This window comes from Leptidea sinapis, chromosome 27 (genome assembly GCF_905404315.1).
Source record: "Leptidea sinapis chromosome 27, ilLepSina1.1, whole genome shotgun sequence".
In the NCBI taxonomy this organism is placed as follows: Eukaryota; Metazoa; Arthropoda; class Insecta; order Lepidoptera; family Pieridae; genus Leptidea; species Leptidea sinapis.
Genome location: NC_066291.1, coordinates 12,204,496 through 12,224,504, shown reverse-complemented (window position 1 = coordinate 12,224,504; position 20,009 = coordinate 12,204,496). Strand labels below are relative to the sequence as shown.

Genomic DNA, 20,009 nt, shown 5'->3' with positions numbered 1-20,009 from the left:
CCCAATCAGTCGACAGAGTGCAACGAGGGCACTATCCGTATTTGATTGCAGGGCCGAAGCGCCGTGCATTACACACGTGCCAATTTTACATTTGTAACATAATATAATATTAAATGATATTTGTAACAAGCTTGTACCCACAACATCGCAACACATAGACATCACTAGTTGTGCTACGTTGCGCATGCGCGGGTCGCTCGTGGTGACGTCAGACGTGTGAACTGTGAGCTCTCCAACACGGTACAGCTGACGGCGCTCCAGTGACGTGTGTACGTGCAACACGCACGTCCGCTCGCGATCTATTTGCTGCTGCTACTTGGTACCAATGATGGTGAGACGAAGTGGTCGGTACACGGTGAACTGGCGAGGGTTCAGGGACTTCACGGCAAATAAACCACCCGACGACAGGAGCGGTGAGTAATGCGTACCAGCCACCGACTAACCTCAACGTATCACGATTGATCCCGGTCTACACTGACTTTATCTTCTACATGCAACTAATAAGCTATATATTTTTGCAAATATTAAAATCTACGAATTGTTTCAAACATACGTAATAATATTGTGATACATATTCCATATTATTTTATGTAAGTGCTGTGTATTTTGTCCCTCATCAAGTCCCGGGTGTTTGGTGCATTGTATCGTGTTGTATGTAATTTATTGTACTACGCAAATATTGTACATAGTACTGGTAATCACACCCTACATAGTTATCTATTTAAAATAAAATTATTATCTATATTCAAGTCCGCTAAACAATGTGTCAAATATAAATATAATATAATTTATTTCCATTAGCAGCAATGGGAGACCCTTAGTTTTTATGCTGATAATAAAATAATATTTTATACTAAGTATTATAAAATGAACACGGATGTTTACTCCAATACTAAAATACGGAAAGTGGAACGACCTGTGAATCAGATCTGCATTTTGTCACCAGCAGTGACCAGAATAACATACTTTTTCGAGGAGTTTTACCTAAAAATATATTACCTGAAACACTTCCAGATATTTGGCAATCTTTGTTTAGTAGTCATCTAATATATTTCCTCTTCCTTTTTACACCTATTATGGGGTCAAAAATAACATTTTGTATTTTTGATCCTGTCGTGTACATAGTTTAACGTAACATATTATCGTATCTATGGCCCAATGCCACCCCTATTTCATGATTTGATTTATTTCTTAATTTCATATATTTTAAATGCGACTGTGAGTTGGTTTAATTTTTGTAATGGTTTCATGCCCATACTACTCAACCGATCTTACAAAATACAGAAAAGGAAATGCGACATTTTACCAAAAAAAAAAAACAAAGTTTTTCGAGTGAAAAAAAATTAGGTCTGTATTATGATCTCTCAATTAAGAAAGAATTAAGCGCGATCTATCAAAGATACGATGTAACAAAGAGGTAAATTATATAATATACACTATTCGATTGAGCTTAGACATTACCAACAATCTGTATTTTTTTTAATTTATACTATATATTGTAAATAAAAATAAATCAATAAAAACAAATTTTATTTTAATGCTATTGTTTCGCTTCTCATATTAAAATTCTTCATATCCATTACCATACGTATCTTAACTTATGTTTATTTTCAATTTACACACGTAGCTCGTATATTATATACATCTTTTTATATATTTTAATTTTGTGTCACCTGTAAAAGGCTGTCCATAAATTACGCCACAAAAATGTTATGGATCTTAATTAGTAACCCACGTGCACCCACACCCAAGTGGTCACACGTGATCACATTTGTGAAACTCCTCTTCCCTGCTGTGACGTCGACGTTTTTTTTAAGTAAATTAATGAATGCAGCTACTTTTAAATTTTTAGATTTAAAAGTAATTTGTAGATCGGACAGCAAAGTGGCACTCACCGACGTCTTAAACCTACATAAGCCTTATCAAAAAGGATCCAAATTAGTAATGTTTCATTAAATATTATTTTATATATAATTTTTAATATTTTATACTGTAGCACGTGACTTCATAACGGTCCTCATCCCCTATGTCCCTTATCACACGACGTCACAGCACACACGATGCTTAACCCTTTCCCCCCTTAAAGTGGGATGTAAATTATGGATTGGGCCCCTAATCAAATAAAATACTTCATATCTATATATATAACAAAGTCGTGTTGGTTACACCGTTTATAACTCAAGAACAGCTAGACTAATTTTTCTGTTGTTAGATTTTTTGGATTTCTCTTAGTCCGGAATAGGATAATAAGTAATAAAATATCTAAAAAAGCACGAAAAAATATTATTATAAAAAAATTATTTTCTGATACATTTTGTATGGATTGACATTTTGATGACATCTCGAGAATAGAAAGAATTCAATGAAGTTTTTTGTTAGTTGCACGCTACATGAGTATTTAAGTAAATTTTTATAAAAAAATATTAAAATATTTGATTTTCATTTCCATGATATTTGACACTTATTTATGGACATCAACAAGAGTATATCCATGAGTGAAGTAAAAGATAGTAATCTTTAGGGATTTATACCGTCTCTACTATATTAGAACGATCTATATTTATTAATAAAAAGCAGACACAGTGTTCTATTGTAATATATTTAATACTATAAAATGTTCTATTGTAATATATTTAATACTATAAAATGTTCTATTGTAATATATTTAATACTATAAAATGTTCTATTGTAATATATTTAATACTATAAAATGTTCTATTGTAATATATTTAATACTATAAAATGTTCTATTGTAATATATTTAATACTATAAAATGTTCTATTGTAATATATTTAATACTATAAAATGTTCTATTGTAATATATTTAATACTATAAAATGTTCTATTGTAATATATTTAATACTATAAAATGTTCTATTGTAATATATTTAATACTATAAAATGTTCTATTGTAATATATTTAATATTATAAAATGTTCTATTGCAAATAACATTGATTACTTTTACAGTGTATTAGTTTAATACATAAATATAAAACAACTAGCTCACCCGGCAAACGTTGTTTTGCCATATAAAGTATAATTCACGCGATAGTTTTGTAAGTAATAAAATATTGCCTATATATATATATATATATATATATATATATATATTGTACATCATTTTGTTCTATTGTCAATAGTTTTTGCAGCGCACGCAAAAATAGGTTTTCGATTTTACACCTTGTGTTACAAAATAGCAATTTTATTACGGATCCCTAATTTTGAAAAAAAGCCTATAGCCTTCCTCGATAAATGGACTACCCAACACTGAAAGAATCATTCAAATCGGACCAGTAGTACCAGAGATTAGCGCGTTCAAACAAACAAACAAACACTGCAGCTTTATAATATTAATATAGATTTAAAATATAAAAAGCAGATCCGAAGTGGTCTCCATTGGCTGCAATACAGTCCTTTAATTTATCTTCAATATAATGCATTTGTTCGTTGTATACTTGAATTCGGCTCGGTTATTTGGAATCCTCATTACAAAGTCCATATTCAAGAAATAGAGAAAATTCAAACTAAATTTTTAAAGCATTTAAAATTTAGGTGTTTTGCTATCGATCAATGTAATGTAAGGTAAAGGATCAAACATTTCTGCTAAAATTACTTCATAATATGATTGACTCTCCACTTCTTCTTAATTGCCTTAATTTCCGATGTCCAAGACAATCTTCGCGAATTAAATATTTATTTAACTTACATACTACACGCACTAACTATGCACAAAATGCCTTCATTCATCGTTCTTGTTTGTATATTTGTATGTTTGTATACAACAAAGAATACTGTTCAATTGATTACTTTTCAGGGTCGTTACAGAAGTTGATTGAACAAAATAAGAAAATGTCTTAGTTTTAATTTATTCTCTTAAGTATTAAATAATTTTGCATCTCTTTATTAACTTAAAAATCTATGCTATTATTATTATTACTAAAACCATCAATAATTTTCTTTAAATATTTTAATATTTTCAATTCAATATATTTAATTAATATTCATTTTTAAGCTATTGCATAGCTTCTATCGCGGGCCTTGAGCGTGGAGACCGAATCCAGAAATTCCGTAACGAAAATATCCTAACAAACCCCATACTAGATGTATATAGATATTTCGCCACTGTCACCACAGTTGCCGTGGAACAGCGGTTATCACGATACTTTTTGTGCAAAAGTTCCAGGTCTGTCTGTAATCAAAAAGGCATAAAAGGCATTTATTTTCTCAAAATTGATTCCTTTAGAATTCTTTTTGATGTCATTTCTTATACTACTAGATACTACTACCGCTTCGGAAACAAATGGAGCTCTGAGAGAGAAGAAGCGGCGCAAGAAACTCTCCCAGCATTCTTTTTTTTGCGCTCTTTTCAATAAAAATATACAATATTGTACAATTGCTATAAAATAATCACAATCTAGTCCCAGGTAATCAAATCTTTGCAAGTTAAATTTTACTCGCTTCCCGTTTGCTTTTTTTTTTAATTAATTTTATCAAAATAACCTCAATATTATTACTTTTTATTTTCATTGTTGTTTTTGAAATATTAATAATATGAAAATGTGTCAGTCGACAGTTGTGGTCCACTCGTGGGAAACGAGTGCCATCTTGTGTTAAAATATAAAACTACGAGAAATAAATTTATCAGTTTCTTTTCACTTTTTTGGATCACTTAGTGCATCCAAAAAATAATCCGAGCAACTGGAGTACACTGAAGAAGGGTCAAAAATACTTGGTACAAATGGTAATAAATTTCCACTTATTTTGGCTGGCAACTTCGCTGATAAAAAATCAGAGCGGTTGACAACTTTTCTTTCGAAAATATTGAATTTGAAAATGAATGAATGATTCACAAGAATCCACAATAAAATATGGGAAATATTGACGCGGTATTTTCCAGATATTTAGAAGATATCAAGTCTGAAACTTATGTTTCTTATTTCAGTTACCATAAACCTATAGTTTCAATGATAAATATTCCTGAATAACCTACATGTATTGTAAGATAATAAAAATATTTTGAACAATATTAACTTCTCATTTATTTAATAAAAGAAAAAAAATTGTTTTCTTATCGGTCACCATGCTCAAAAAGTATAACTTCAATTAATATCAAAGAACAAAAAACAAAGAAAAAAATTCGGCATAAATAAAATAAATTATAATTGCATAAGTTGATAAAAAATTCTATTCAATAGCTTTACCGCGGCAGTCCCCGAGTGCCACACGTCTTTTTATTTCAATACAAATTTAAATTGTAATTAATTTGCTCGCATTTTTCTATGTACTATTTAATTGTGGAAACTTTTATTGGTCAGTGATTTATATTTTAAGTTTTATTTTTTAATTGTATTAAGTTGTACTGTTTGTTTCCCGAATAAAATAAAATAAAATAAAAAAATAATTGCGTTGAGGCCAGTTATCAATAGAAGCACGCACTCTTTCCATTGGAAAATTCTTTATTGCCAATCGTACAGATTGTTTTAGGGACTGCAAATTATCATCGCGCTTAAAATAGCAAATAGCAATAAAGAAAATAGCAAGCCGTGCTCTTAAAAACTAACCATGAATCATAATCATCATAAGATCGGGACTAGACGACGGCCAGTCTTCAGCACTGATGAAGTCCGAAACGTTCGTTTCCAACCAAGACCAAGCTTTATGACCCGGCGCCGAGTCTGGCTGGAAAGACCATTATTTTTTATTGAACATGCTGTTGTTGGCTTTACTACCTTCTCAAGAATGGTATCTTGATACACATGTGCCGATGTTTTAATACCATTTTCACAAAAGTATGGCTCAGTCACTCCTTCATAGCTAATACCCCACCAAACTATCACTGAAGTGGGATAGTTTCCACGTTCCACCAATTGACCACTGTCGACCAATTGAGGGTTATATTATTTGTTAAAATGTTGGTCAATTGTAAAAAAATTCTCATCCGTTAACAATTTTTTTTCTGTGACCGCCCTTTGCGTACCGCTTCAGTAGTTGTTACGATTTTACCACCCTATTCTTTTTTAAAATATCAGTTAAGAAATGACCAGTACGTCTCTTATAGGCTGCAAGTCAGTCATCTTTTAAAATACGAGACATGTTTCTAGGTGCTATCTTCACAAAATCTTTTGCTTTCGGACAGGATTTCTTCCAATTTTTTCCCTTACTGCTTTTACCACCATTTTCGTACGAACACTACTTGGATGGCCAGATCTTTTATTTCTCCCACAAACAGAGGAGGTCTCATTGTACCTATTAATAGCCCGGTACACAAACATTTTACTAGTACCAAGCGTATGGAGAGTTTTAAAAATTGACTCCTTACCTACATTATACGTCAGTGCATTGATGCAAACGGTCGTGTTTTTGAACAGTGAATATATTGTAACTACCTACAATGGTTTTAACAAAGTGTAATAAATGTAAGAGAAATATTTCCAAAAAACTGCCTGGCTTGGTATGCAGTAGGTGTAATGTAACGGTACATGCAGAACCAGCATGTGCTAAGCTATCAAATAAACAGCTTAGTACTCTTCGCAACTCAACGAGCATCGAGTGGAGCTGCGATGACTGTATGAAGAACGTAGCAAGCAGATCGTCTTTCATAACACCTGAAGACGATTGCGAGGAGACAGAATCGGTAACAGATCACGTAATAAATACCCAACTTGACACGCAAAAGCTAATCCAGGACATAAGCCGTGAACTGAAAAAAACATTCAGAGAGGAATTTGGAAGCCTTGAAACATCTATTGAGTTTCTGAGTGATCAGCTATGTACCATTGAGCAATCCGTAAAGAACTGTTTTGGAGCAGGAGACAAAAAGTTTTCATCAAAAGTCGTTAACAAGTACCTTAGAAATAGCAGGCTTACCTGAAACATCTGTAAAAGATATAGGTAAAGTGATAGAAACGCTTGCAACGAAATTGAATACCAACGTGAATGATATTATGTCCTCCCAACGCTTACCGGCCCTAAAGATCGTCCGTGTACATTTCTTGTAGAAATGAAATCTAAAGCAGCCCAAAGACAGTGGATCGATACAGGGAAAGAGAAACGTCTCACGGTAGGTGGGCTCTTGCCAGAATCACCAAAAGAAGCAGCAGAAAATTGAGTCTATATTAGAGAGGCCCTAACAAAATATTTAAAAACGCTGTTATACAATACCAAAACCCAATTAAGTAAAATTGCCCAGTTTATTTGGTGTAAGGAAGGCAAGATTTGTGTAAGAAAAGGCCCAAATAGGAAAATCTACTATGTACGCACTGAAAAGGATATAGATCATATACAAAAACAGCTGTAACCTTCTAATATCACATTATAAAGTATTATTCTGAACAGGTACCTATACATTATAATATCTTACTGTTATTATTTCTTAGTAGAATTTAAATTACTTAGTAAATAAATAATACTGTAATGGCAATAAAAATAAAAGAAATCTTAGATTGTTATAATATAAATAATTACTTTCTACAACTACCACCTAAAAGTCATGCATTGTTTACTTGTATACATTTTAATATACGTTCTATAATAAAGAATTTCACCAAACTCCAACAAGTGATTAGCACTTGTAATTATCCTATAGATTTGATAGTTTTATCCGAAGTTGGCATTTCAGAAAGTATTGTGAATTTATATAATTTAACGGGTTATAATATGTATGCCCAATTACGAGATAAAAAACGGGGAGGCGGTATAATTATTTATGTAAAGAATTACCTGAAGTTTACACTAACACCTCACAAAACTTTTATGTTTGAAAACTTAACAGGTATAATAAAGTTACCCACCGATGTAAACGTTACGATGTAAAGTTATATGTGCAATCTACAAACCTCCGTGTAAAAATAAAAACCTTTTTGTAAATGAACTTAGCAGGTACATCTCACTTAGAGTCATACTCTAAAACAAATAATATATTACTTATCGGCGATACAAACATAGACCTAAAAGACCAATCATCCCATAAAGATTACTATAATATCAAATAATAATGATTTAGAATTTTTTAATCTGTGAAATACCTAAAATCAGTGGGAGGCTCCTTTGCACAGGATGCCGGCTATTTTTTATGGGTACCACAACGACGTATCAATTACCATTAGCTGAACGTCCTGCTCGTCTCGTCCCTTATTGTTTTGGATTACCTATAGAAAAATTCCGAGAATTAAATGTAAGCATTAATTATGCTTCCATGCTCTTAAACAAAACAGACAATTAGTCGTCATCCCATTGACAAAGATTATCATCAAGAGTAAATAACAAACTTATCAATTGTTGCATCCATTTGTTTGATCGAACTAAACGAAACAATTAAATTACACTTAAATTCGCTCAATATATTGTGTACATACAATAACCACTTTACGTAATCACTGCAATGACCTACTAATTGTAATACATGAGCTATAACATGTAGACGGAGAAGGAGAAACATTAACAAGTCAGTCTGGGGCTGGGCTTCAGACAGATCGATGCATTCATTTATTTCTGGACTTTGTTTTATTTATAACTCATTTTAGCCGTCGTTATTTCTGGAAGATGTAGAGGTTATATAAGTATTGATGAGATTTACAGAATTAACCGTATATATTATATCTGCATACTAGATCATAAGACAGACGTTGTTCTGTTGTTAATAAAAAAAAAATCAGTTGTAGAGACTGCTCATAGAAGCGAAAACTTACAACTTTTAGTATTGAAATTTCAAATTTCATGTTTACTGAATAAAATGACACTAATAATTTAATGTTTAAACTTATTAATTTAAATTTCAATCGTTTAAACAAATTAAATTATTAGGTTTAATTTATTTTTAATTCTCACTTTCAAGAATATATTAATCAAACAAAAACACCATTTCAGCAATGCACAGTATATATATATATGTGTCGGAGAATTAGCATATAAAAGTAATATGGCCTGTATGATTATATAAGATTTTTATAGATTATTATATTATCTTTTATTTTTTTTATTATTATATTCTACTCTGAGTATTGGGCTGAACTGATGGCGAACGTCATCTTTCAAAGTGTGTTTGAAGTTGTCACTGTGTACGTCACTGTCGGTGACGTGATTGAAGTTAGTTATTATTGTCCATCAGTAGAGTGCTCATTGAGAAGTCGCTGTCGTCTTCAAGCTAGCGCCCGCGCCGGTTGTGCGCACTGATCGACTTAAAACAACATGGCGGATACCAACACGGTGACGCCCGATTTTAAATCCAAATAAATCTCCGAGAGATATATATATATATATATACACATTGAACTTTTCACTAAATCCATTTAATTTCACAATACATCAGCTATATAGCTACAGATATACTGCTATATAAGCATTTCGGTGACGCGAACTCATGAGATTTCACTCACTTTCACTTTTCCCAAAAAGTGCCCAACGCTCAATAAATTTAAAAACTAAACCAATTACAGCATTAAGAAATAAAACAAAAACGTATTTCTGAATTATCCATGTATTATGCCGTGAAGCAGTAATATGTAAATATTATTGCGTGGGCAAATGAGACTTAGTGTCTTATGTCTCAAGGTGACAACCGCAATTGTAGTGCCGCTCAGATTTTTTTGGTTATCAAGAATCCTGAGCGGCACTGCATTTCAATGGGCAGGGCGTATCAATTATCATCAGTTGCTATAGCTATAACGCAATGACGTTCTATACATATAGACAATGCACCTCATACAAAATTAAAGCCGAAATATGGCACATGCCACAAATGATACAATAATAACCTTCGACTGCTATGTCTACACATTTCTGCATTTAATCCACTTTTTTCTCAATCAATAAGCAGCAATGTAAACACTATTTCAGGCTCAGCTGCGTATTTTGAAATTAGAACCCGATTTGGACAGTGACATCAGTGGAGTAGCAGTTAGGTATTTTTTTTAAACCCAGACGCAAAAGAGGGTTGCTATAAATTTTACGTTCGTCAGTCTGTCCCTATTTTCCGATCAAGATCTTTTCAGTCGCAGGTTTTGTACGTTTTTAATCATAACTTACACTTACATCATAAAGGGGAAAGTTTGTATGTTTATTTATTGGCTTGTGTTTATAATGGTTGCTTCTTTACGTTCTAAAGGGATTTGGATTTAATAAGTTAAGGTTACCTTTAATGAGAGAAACTAAATTTGTCTATTAGACATAGATATCTTTTCCATGGTATCTTTTTGGTATATGCAGTGTATCTTGTATGACAGCTTTTGTGAAATTTTGAATGTGGTTAAAAACAAAAAGCACTAGTATGTAATTGTAAGCCGTTCACATTACACAAAATGCAATATTGCTAATCATTGTTAACTAGGCCTTTAAAAAAAATGTTAAAAAAAGAATAACTGACTCCAAAAATAACAATAATCGTAACTAGAATTAGATTTATTCATTATATTGTATAAAAATACGTAACTATTTATATACTTTTTAGTGCATATTATATCTATTGTTTTGGAATAGTGTTATTGAAGTCGGGTGTTATTTTTTGTTAATTAATAAATTAAAAGTGTTGATCTACCAAAATTTTGCAATGCAGCAATGCACGTAAGCACATTGTAATTTTATTACAGACAAGAAATTCTGCCACAGATCGCACCCTTACAGTAAGTCCTTAAGGAGTTCCTTGATCATCATTATAGTCGACTAAGACAATTACTTGACCATAACGACGTTATGGTAGGTGACCAAATATCCGGATAACATTAAAAATATTTGGCCTGGTATCGTCAGTTTCCTTCTAAGAATTGAAGACTTCCGTTACTTTGTTATGGATCCCATAACTAGAACCTAACTAAACTATCACCAAACTACCTTTGAATTATCGAAATCGGCTAGCGCGATATTGAGTTATTCCTAAATTTGTTGCAAACATACTTAAATAAAATTTAAGACTTCTATGGTTTTCTCATTTAACGATCAAAATCAGCTGAAAGTTCTGAGGTAACAAACATAAAAAAACATACCGACTAATTGAGAACCTCCTCCTTTTGCGGTTATCAAAATCGGTTCATTATTTTCATTTCTGACTGTGTCCTTTCATGTGCCATTCTGACAAGCGGGTCTTGTCTAGGGTACTTGTCAATAATATTGTACCATATTTAATGAAAAAATATTCGTTTTATTAAAATACTTCTGCTTTTTGCATATCAATCTTATATAAATAAAATAACCTTACCGACGATAAGTCACACTATCTTTTTATTGAATCGTTAATGTATTATTTAAGCACTTTTTATAGGACACTTAGGCCTGTTTATTGACACACAGTTGACACACGACTGAGGAGAAAAGTGTGCTTACATTGTCTTTAAGCACACTTTTGCCGTTCCGTTATCAGACTGCGAATGATATATCCATATGTATAGAACGTCATTGGCTGAACTTCCTGCTCGTCTCGTCTCTTATAAAAGTAAGAAAAATGTTTTGGTACTGGATAGTGGGTACATAATACATAAAGTGGTACTGGATAATGGGTACATAATACATATAGTGGTACTGGATAATGGGTACATAATACATAAAGTGGTACTGGATAATGAGTACATAATACATATAGTGGTACTGGATAATGGGTATATAATACATAAAGTGGTACTGGATAATGGGCACATAATACATAAAGTGGTACTGGATAATGGGTACATAATACATATAGTGGTACTGGATAGTGGGTACATAATACATAAAGTGGTACTGGATAATGGGTACATAATACATATAGTGGTACTGGATAATGGGTACATAATACATATAGTGGTACTGGATAATGGGCACATAATACATAAAGTGGTACTGGATAATGGGCACATAATACATATAGTGGTACTGGATAATGGGTACATAATACATATAGTGGTACTGGATAATGGGCACATAATACATATAGTGGTACTGGATAATGGGCACATAATACATAAAGTGGTACTGGATAATGGGCACATAATACATATAGTGGTACTGGATAATGGGTACATAATACATATAGTGGTACTGGATAATGGGCACATAATACATAAAGTGGTACTGGATAATGGGTACATAATACATATAGTGGTACTGGATAATGGGTACATAATACATATAGTGGTACTGGATAATGGGTACATAATACATATAGTGGTACTGGATAATGGGTACATAATACATATAGTGGTACTGGATAATGAGTACATAATACATATAGTGGTACTGGATAATGGGTACATAATACATAAAGTGGTACTGGATAATGGGCACATAATACATAAAGTGGTACTGGATAATGGGTACATAATACATATAGTGGTACTGGATAGTGGGTACATAATACATAAAGTGGTACTGGATAATAGGTACATAATACATATAGTGGTACTGGATAATGGGTACATAATACATAAAGTGGTACTGGATAATGGGCACATAATACATAAAGTGGTACTGGATAATGGGCACGTAATACATATAGTGGTACTGGATAATGGGCACATAATACATAAAGTGGTACTGGATAATGGGCACATAATACATAAAGTGGTACTGGATAATGGGCACATAATACATATAGTGGTACTGGATAATGGGCACATAATACACAAAGTGGTACTGGATAATGGGCACATAATACATATAGTGGTACTGGATAATGGGTACATAATACATATAGTGGTACTGGATAATGGGCACATAATACATAAAGTGGTACTGGATAATGGGTACATAATACATATAGTGGTACTGGATAATGGGTACATAATACATATAGTGGTACTGGATAATGGGTACATAATACATATAGTGGTACTGGATAGTGGGTACATAATACATAAAGTGGTACTGGATAATGGGTACATAATACATATAGTGGTACTGGATAATGGGTACATAATACATATAGTGGTACTGGATAATGGGCACATAATACATAAAGTGGTACTGGATAATGGGCACATAATACATATAGTGGTACTGGATAATGGGTACATAATACATATAGTGGTACTGGATAATGGGCACATAATACATATAGTGGTACTGGATAGTGGGCACATAATACATAAAGTGGTACTGGATAATGGGCACATAATACATATAGTGGTACTGGATAATGGGTACATAATACATATAGTGGTACTGGATAATGGGCACATAATACATAAAGTGGTACTGGATAATGGGTACATAATACATATAGTGGTACTGGATAATGGGTACATAATACATATAGTGGTACTGGATAATGGGTACATAATACATATAGTGGTACTGGATAATGGGTACATAATACATATAGTGGTACTGGATAATGAGTACATAATACATATAGTGGTACTGGATAATGGGTACATAATACATAAAGTGGTACTGGATAATGGGCACATAATACATAAAGTGGTACTGGATAATGGGTACATAATACATATAGTGGTACTGGATAGTGGGTACATAATACATAAAGTGGTACTGGATAATGGGTACATAATACATATAGTGGTACTGGATAATGGGTACATAATACATAAAGTGGTACTGGATAATGGGCACATAATACATAGTGGTACTGGATAATGGGCACATAATACATAAAGTGGTACTGGATAATGGGCACATAATACATATAGTGGTACTGGATAATGGGCACATAATACATAAAGTGGTACTGGATAATGGGCACATAATACATATAGTGGTACTGGATAATGGGTACATAATACATATAGTGGTACTGGATAATGGGCACATAATACATAAAGTGGTACTGGATAATGGGTACATAATACATATAGTGGTACTGGATAATGGGTACATAATACATATAGTGGTACTGGATAATGGGTACATAATACATATAGTGGTACTGGATAATGGGTACATAATACATATAGTGGTACTGGATAATGGGTACATAATACATAAAGTGGTACTGGATAATGGGCACATAATACATATAGTGGTACTGGATAGTCGGTACATAAGACATATAGTCAATATCTACAAGGCCATCAACACTAACCCAACACGTGAAATGGAATGAGGGATCATCTGGTGACACCCATTGTATGTGAAGACGATGTCTTGATAACTGTGAGGGAAGAGAACAAATATACGAGACGTCTTCTGCCCGACGGTCCACTCTATGACCATGTTGCGTGTATAATTTATACTTGCTTCTCTATCTGTAGATACCTTATATTGATTTATTCTGTATTAATTCATATAATCATCAATAGAACACTACATACATACATCTGACATTCACACCACATTCGTATATTACATAAAATTATCCAATAATAAATTCTAGGTACTAAATCAAAAAGCCACCCATAGTATGTAGGCGATGCAGTCTACTATATTATGAGCATAACTCATAAGTCACACTACGGACTGGCCACCCAACATCCGTCACCTTCCCCCAACAGTGCGATAAGGACAAATGAAGTTCAGACCGGTTTTACCTACTAAATTTTATATTTGTATAAATATGGAACCTACCAAAAAATTTTTGATAATATATTTAACGAAGAACGGGTCTGGGTATGTTCTCTACCTTTTCTTTTTATCAAAATTGTTTTGTATTCGTCTGAATAGGGCTGTGTAAAAATGGCGTTTTTACGATTCAAACATCGTCATAGTTTTAGCATACCTAGATTAGTATATCATACAAAAAATCACTGCTCTAGAAGCATATCCAGGGAGAAAAAAGGGAATACGTTTGTATGGAATAATGGTGTTAGCGTCTCCTCTTAATAATATTGCATAGTAAAATTATAACGAACTTCTTTCAGAAACAGAAGACACAAAGGCGGAAGAAGATTTGTCAAATCATGAAGTTATATTCCTCAGAAGTATTGTGGAGAGTCCTGATTTTTTACGAAAATATAAGGTTTGTAAATTGACACTAAAATCTATCTAGGTACCTTTAATTTTTAAACAATCCAAAAAAACGGCACTTTTTGGATTGTTTAAAAATTGAAACGGAATTTATTATTTAATTGATACTCTCGGGTTTTATAAAACTATATTTTATTAAGTTTTGTTTTATGAAATAAGTCCTGAAAGCGCGGGAAACGTCGAATCGATTGGCCGTATTTTTTTCGCTGAATTTTGAATTTATATTAAGTATTAGTACGTATAGTATATTAGTGTTAATTATATTTATTAGCAATTTGTTATGTTTTTAAAGTGATAAACCTCACTTCCAGGATTAATACACAAATAAAATTTGAAAAACAAAATGAAGTGTGGCTTCATTTTTTTTTTTCATCTGTGAGTTGAACAAAGCATAGAAGTTTTTATGACGATACGTCACTCGAACGGTTAGCTCAGTTGGTTACAGCAGGCACGGAACGTCAGAGGTCGTGGGTTTGAGTCCCGCATCGTTCATACAATTTTGTTTTTCAAATTTTATTTGTGTATTAATCCCAGAAGTGAGGGTTATCACTTTAAAAGCATAACAAGTTGTATCGATTCACAAGAGCGACATCTCAAGTCAATTTCCTAACATGCAAATATTGGGGTTGAGCAGGTTATCAACTGTAAAGTATATCCTGTAGATGAAGCCACAACCTGAGAGTTGTGGCTTCATCTACAGGAACAAAGCATACAAGATTTTATGACTAAACTTTAAGAACAAACAGTCGGAGTGGTAGTTAAGAAGCCTTAACTACCTCTCCGACTGTTCATTATATTGCAAATATTGAAAAATGCAAATGCTGATCTTAATGCTGTTAAAGAAAACTGACCAGAGTGGCATCATATTTATACCGATGCGTCAAAACACAAGCTAGAAGATTGTGTAGGAGTAGGAGTTTATCATGCCCAATTTAATATTGTCCAACGTCAGTTTTTACCGCTCAATGTCTTGGCATTGCCAAAGCATTAGAATATGTTTTACGTTGTAAACTAAATAACTGTATTTTTTTAAGTGATTCAAAAAGTGCTTTACAGGCTTTACGATTGTTCAAGAAAAGGTCTTTCAGTCACTTAGGTTTAGGTTTAAAGAGTTTATTTCTCAAAAAGAACAAAAGTTCACTTACATGAGAACAATGATTCTATATAAATATAAAAGAAAACATAAATTTTATAGTTTATAGTTAAGGTGACTTTAAAGTTAAACAATAATAAATTAAAAACACGCTACGTTCTAAGGTAACAATCTATCTATTGTGATTGACAGTGCTTTTTTAATTTAGCTTTAAATTTAGGAAAAGATTTTTCCTCAAATATATCTTTCGGCAAGTCATTATATAGTAGGGCTCCCTCAAACTGTATAGTTTTCGTACCATAATTTGTCCTAGCTTTAGTTAGTTGTAGTTTATGTTTGTTTCGGGTAGCATGTTTATGTGATTTTGTCTTAAAAGTGATTTGGGTATGTACGGAATTTAAGAGTATTTTCCTAACTAGTATGCATACTTTGTATTTATATAACTGACTTATTGATAGTTGATCAGTTTTCTTATAAAGTTCTCTTGTCGGGAACTGATAATCGAGTTGGAACAAAACTTTTAATAGTTTGTTTTGAGATATTTGAAGTTCTTTTAAATTAGTTTTATATGCACATCCCCAAATCTCTATTAAGTATTTAAGTAAGCAAAGGTTTGGCGAATGAGTTATAAATTATATTACGAACTTTATGTGGATTGTTTATCCTGCAGATTTACGCAAAGCTCCAGTCAATGATGTAATTTTTGACTGTAGATAATCTAAATGAGCTCGCCATGTTAATTTAGAATCCAGTACAAGACCAAGATATTTTTCTGCTTCTGACTGTTTCAATTCTTGGTTATTTATAATTAAGGGAACACATTTTGGAACTTTTTTGTTTTTTGCAGTAAAAAGCATATAAGAGGTTTTAGCAACATTTATAGTCAGTAAATTGTACTGTAGCCATTCATTTAGTGTATCTAAATCCGCTTGTGCGTTAGACATGATTTCATGGATTGAATCTGCAAAATAAAATAAGCATGTGTCAGCAGCTTATTTTATTTTGGAGATCCGGTCAATCCCAGGTTTCCAATATCATTTATGTAGATTAAAAATAATAAAGGGCCTAGGATGGACCCTTGAGGTATACCACAAACAATGTCACATGGTTTGCTTTAAAAAATTTCAATTTTTACTATTTGTTGTCTATTTGTTAGGTAACACTCAAGAATTTTAAAAGCTAATCCAGATATACCGATACTTTTTAACTTATTTAGCAAGATACTGTATGAAACAGTGTCAAAAGCCTTTTTTAAATCAATAAATATACCTACAGCTATCTTTTTCTGGTCAATAGTAGCTTTTATTTTGGTAATAAGATCAATTGCTGCCGAAAGAGTATTTGATTTGGCACGAAAGCCATACTGGCCTTTAAAAAGAAAATTTATTTCTGTTAGATAATTATTTAGGCGTTTATATAAAATCCTCTCAAATATTTTTGATACTACGGGCAAAACCGATATGGGACGATAGTTCCAGGGGTCATATTTAGAGCCAGCTTTGTGAATAGGGCTAACTTTAGCTAATTTAAGGCTATTTGGAAATTTACCATCTTTCATACATTTGTTGATACATAAACTTAGATTTTCACTTATTATATTATTAATACACTTAATTGCTTTGACCGTAATACCATCGATCCCTGAACTTGCATTTGTATTTAGGTTTTTAATGATTATTTGTATTTCATCTTTTGTACATATTTCGAATTCTGCGAGGGCTTTAACCTGCGTGGGTGAGTTTAAGTATGTGTGAGCATTATATGTAGTATTATTATGATATTTTTGTGGTATGTCATCCGCTAAAATTTTACCTACTGAAGAAAAATAGTAATTAAAGTTGTCACATATTTCCGTACCATCGTTAATGGTTTTATCTTTTACTATAAGTTTAGGGGGAGCAATACCAGTATTAGTTTTATTGCCTGCAAAAGTGTGACTTAGATCCCACATTCTTTTCGGTTCGTTAAAGCACTTAACAAAAGTTGTGTAAGAATATTTATCTTTAGTGTCCCTAATAGTACTTCCAATTTTATTTCTTATATTATTAAATTCATTCCTTAGTTCCATATTATTAGTATCTTGTTTTAATTTTTTCCACAAAATATTACGATTTCTAATTTCATCCAATATTTGGTTATTTATCCAGTCGTCTTGAGGTAAATTTTGTACTTTGAACTTAATAGTTTTATGATTCTCTATATTTCTCTTAATGAAACAGTCTAATTGATTGTAGTCGTAATCTATCATCTGAAGATTATTTTCAGCCATATCCTTGTAGAGGCTATCATAATTTATTGCTTCATATTTTATTTTCTTTTTGGGTTCCTTTTTGAAATTTTGAAATTCACAATAAATTTGTTTATGATCAGATAAAGGTGAATCTATTATGGCTATATGAAAATCATTGTTAGTATTTTTACAGACATGGTCCAGGATTGATTAAGTTGCTGTTGTTTCTCTAGTACAATATTGGCTATGTATTTTATTAAGTACTAGCTGACCCGGCAAACGTTGTTTTGCCATATAAAGTATAATTCACGCGATAGTTTTATAAGTAATAAAATATTGCCTATATTATAGCCTATTATTATTACATAGTGAACGAAATGATGTACATCATTTTGTTCTATTGTCAATAGTTTTTGCAGCGCACGCAAAAATAGGCTTTCGATTTTACACCTTGTGTCACAAAATAGCAATTTTATTACGGATCCCTAATTTTGAAAAAACATAAAAAAACAACAACAAAACAAAAAAAAATTTTTTCTAAATAAATCCATAAAAAATTATTTCCATCGACATACTTTTCTTCCGTAAGTCTGTAAGATAAATCATTGTGTATGTATATTGACACTCCTCCACCAATGCAATCAGTCCTATAGTTATAAAGATGTGAGTAATTCTGGATTTGCAATATGTTTGCGTCAGTTTCCGATTTTATCCAGGTCTCCGTTAGTAATATCAATAATGTATAGTATACTTTTGTCTGGTTACCTAGCCACTGTGGCATAATAAGCAACGAAATACCCTACTTACTTGCAAGTGAAGCTGTTGTGTGTGGTGACAAATTAATTCCCCTTTAAGATATATTCTCAGCATTTAGCTGTTCTTCTTGATTTGTATCTCATGGACTCTTAGAGTAATATCTTGGCCGAAAGTTGCCAATTTAAAGCCAAAAATGATTTCGAAATTCAACAAATAAGTCCTAATAAGACATGGTACTCTGTCATTAAACTTGATATAATCATTACCATCATACTGATAAGAATTCGCCTTGGACACACCACTTGTCCGGTCCATCTTGCAAGGTTTGATATTATAGATAGTCCACAATGTGAATGCGGGCATGACTTTGGGGATCTGGATCACTTATTTTTATCCTGCCCTAAATATGATCGAACGTCCTTTTAAGATACGTTTGATAACCATCTGTGTCCCTTTCCCTAGATGTTTATAAACCCTCCTGAATTCTGTTGATCCTATTTTATATAGTATAAGTATATGTATAGATATAGTATTAAATTGTAAATAACGTATTTTGTCGGTAACTAATAGTTTTTATGTATTTTTTTGTATCTATTTATTTAAATACAATATTACCTCATTAAATAAATTGACTTAATTGACTAAAGGTTAAATGGCATTGACATCACATTGACATTGACGTTTACGTTGTACTTGTAAAGTTGTAAATCTGGCAATAATGCGTTTGTTTTGCACTAGAAAAGTAACAGTAAGAGCCAATCACAACAAGTTTTAAATTAAACTCTATTTCAATTGAATACGAATACATTTTCAACGCATTAAAATTCAGTATTTTTGATTTAACATCTTGTTAATGGAATAAAGGAAACGCAGCAACCGTTTTAAACTGGAAAGTTGCTACTAAGTACTAGGGTGTGTTCTTTATTTATTGTTTAACGATGAATATTTTACTAATCAACGCCATAAATCGTCATCTAAAAAGAAAACATTGATTTTTTCGCTATCTTAAACAACATAATTAAATAAGTACGTGATGTTTTC

At 32.2% G+C, this 20,009-nt stretch overlaps 1 protein-coding gene and 1 long non-coding RNA gene across 5 annotated transcripts in view; one reads left to right on the top strand and one right to left on the bottom strand.

The window, feature by feature from the left end:
- Positions 1-233: 233 nt before the first annotated feature.
- Positions 234-20,009, top strand: part of LOC126972722 (protein PALS2) — a 34,061-nt gene continuing 14,285 nt past the window's right edge. Inside the window, exons 1-2 of one of the 4 annotated variants that reach the window (XM_050819634.1) lie at positions 234-413; positions 14,790-14,881. In XM_050819634.1, the coding sequence (XP_050675591.1) occupies positions 326-413; positions 14,790-14,881 (180 nt within the window). In that variant the 5' untranslated portion in view covers positions 234-325. Of the gene's footprint in view, positions 414-14,783; positions 14,882-19,723; positions 19,995-20,009 lie in introns of those variants that run through there. The other 3 variants (XM_050819633.1, XM_050819637.1, XM_050819635.1) reach the window with 3 other exon arrangements.
- Positions 3,956-5,774, bottom strand: LOC126972729 (uncharacterized). Its single transcript, XR_007731194.1, has 2 exons — positions 5,565-5,774; positions 3,956-4,192 (listed from the first exon to the last, which is right to left on the bottom strand). It is a non-coding gene; the product is annotated as an uncharacterized LOC126972729 (long non-coding RNA).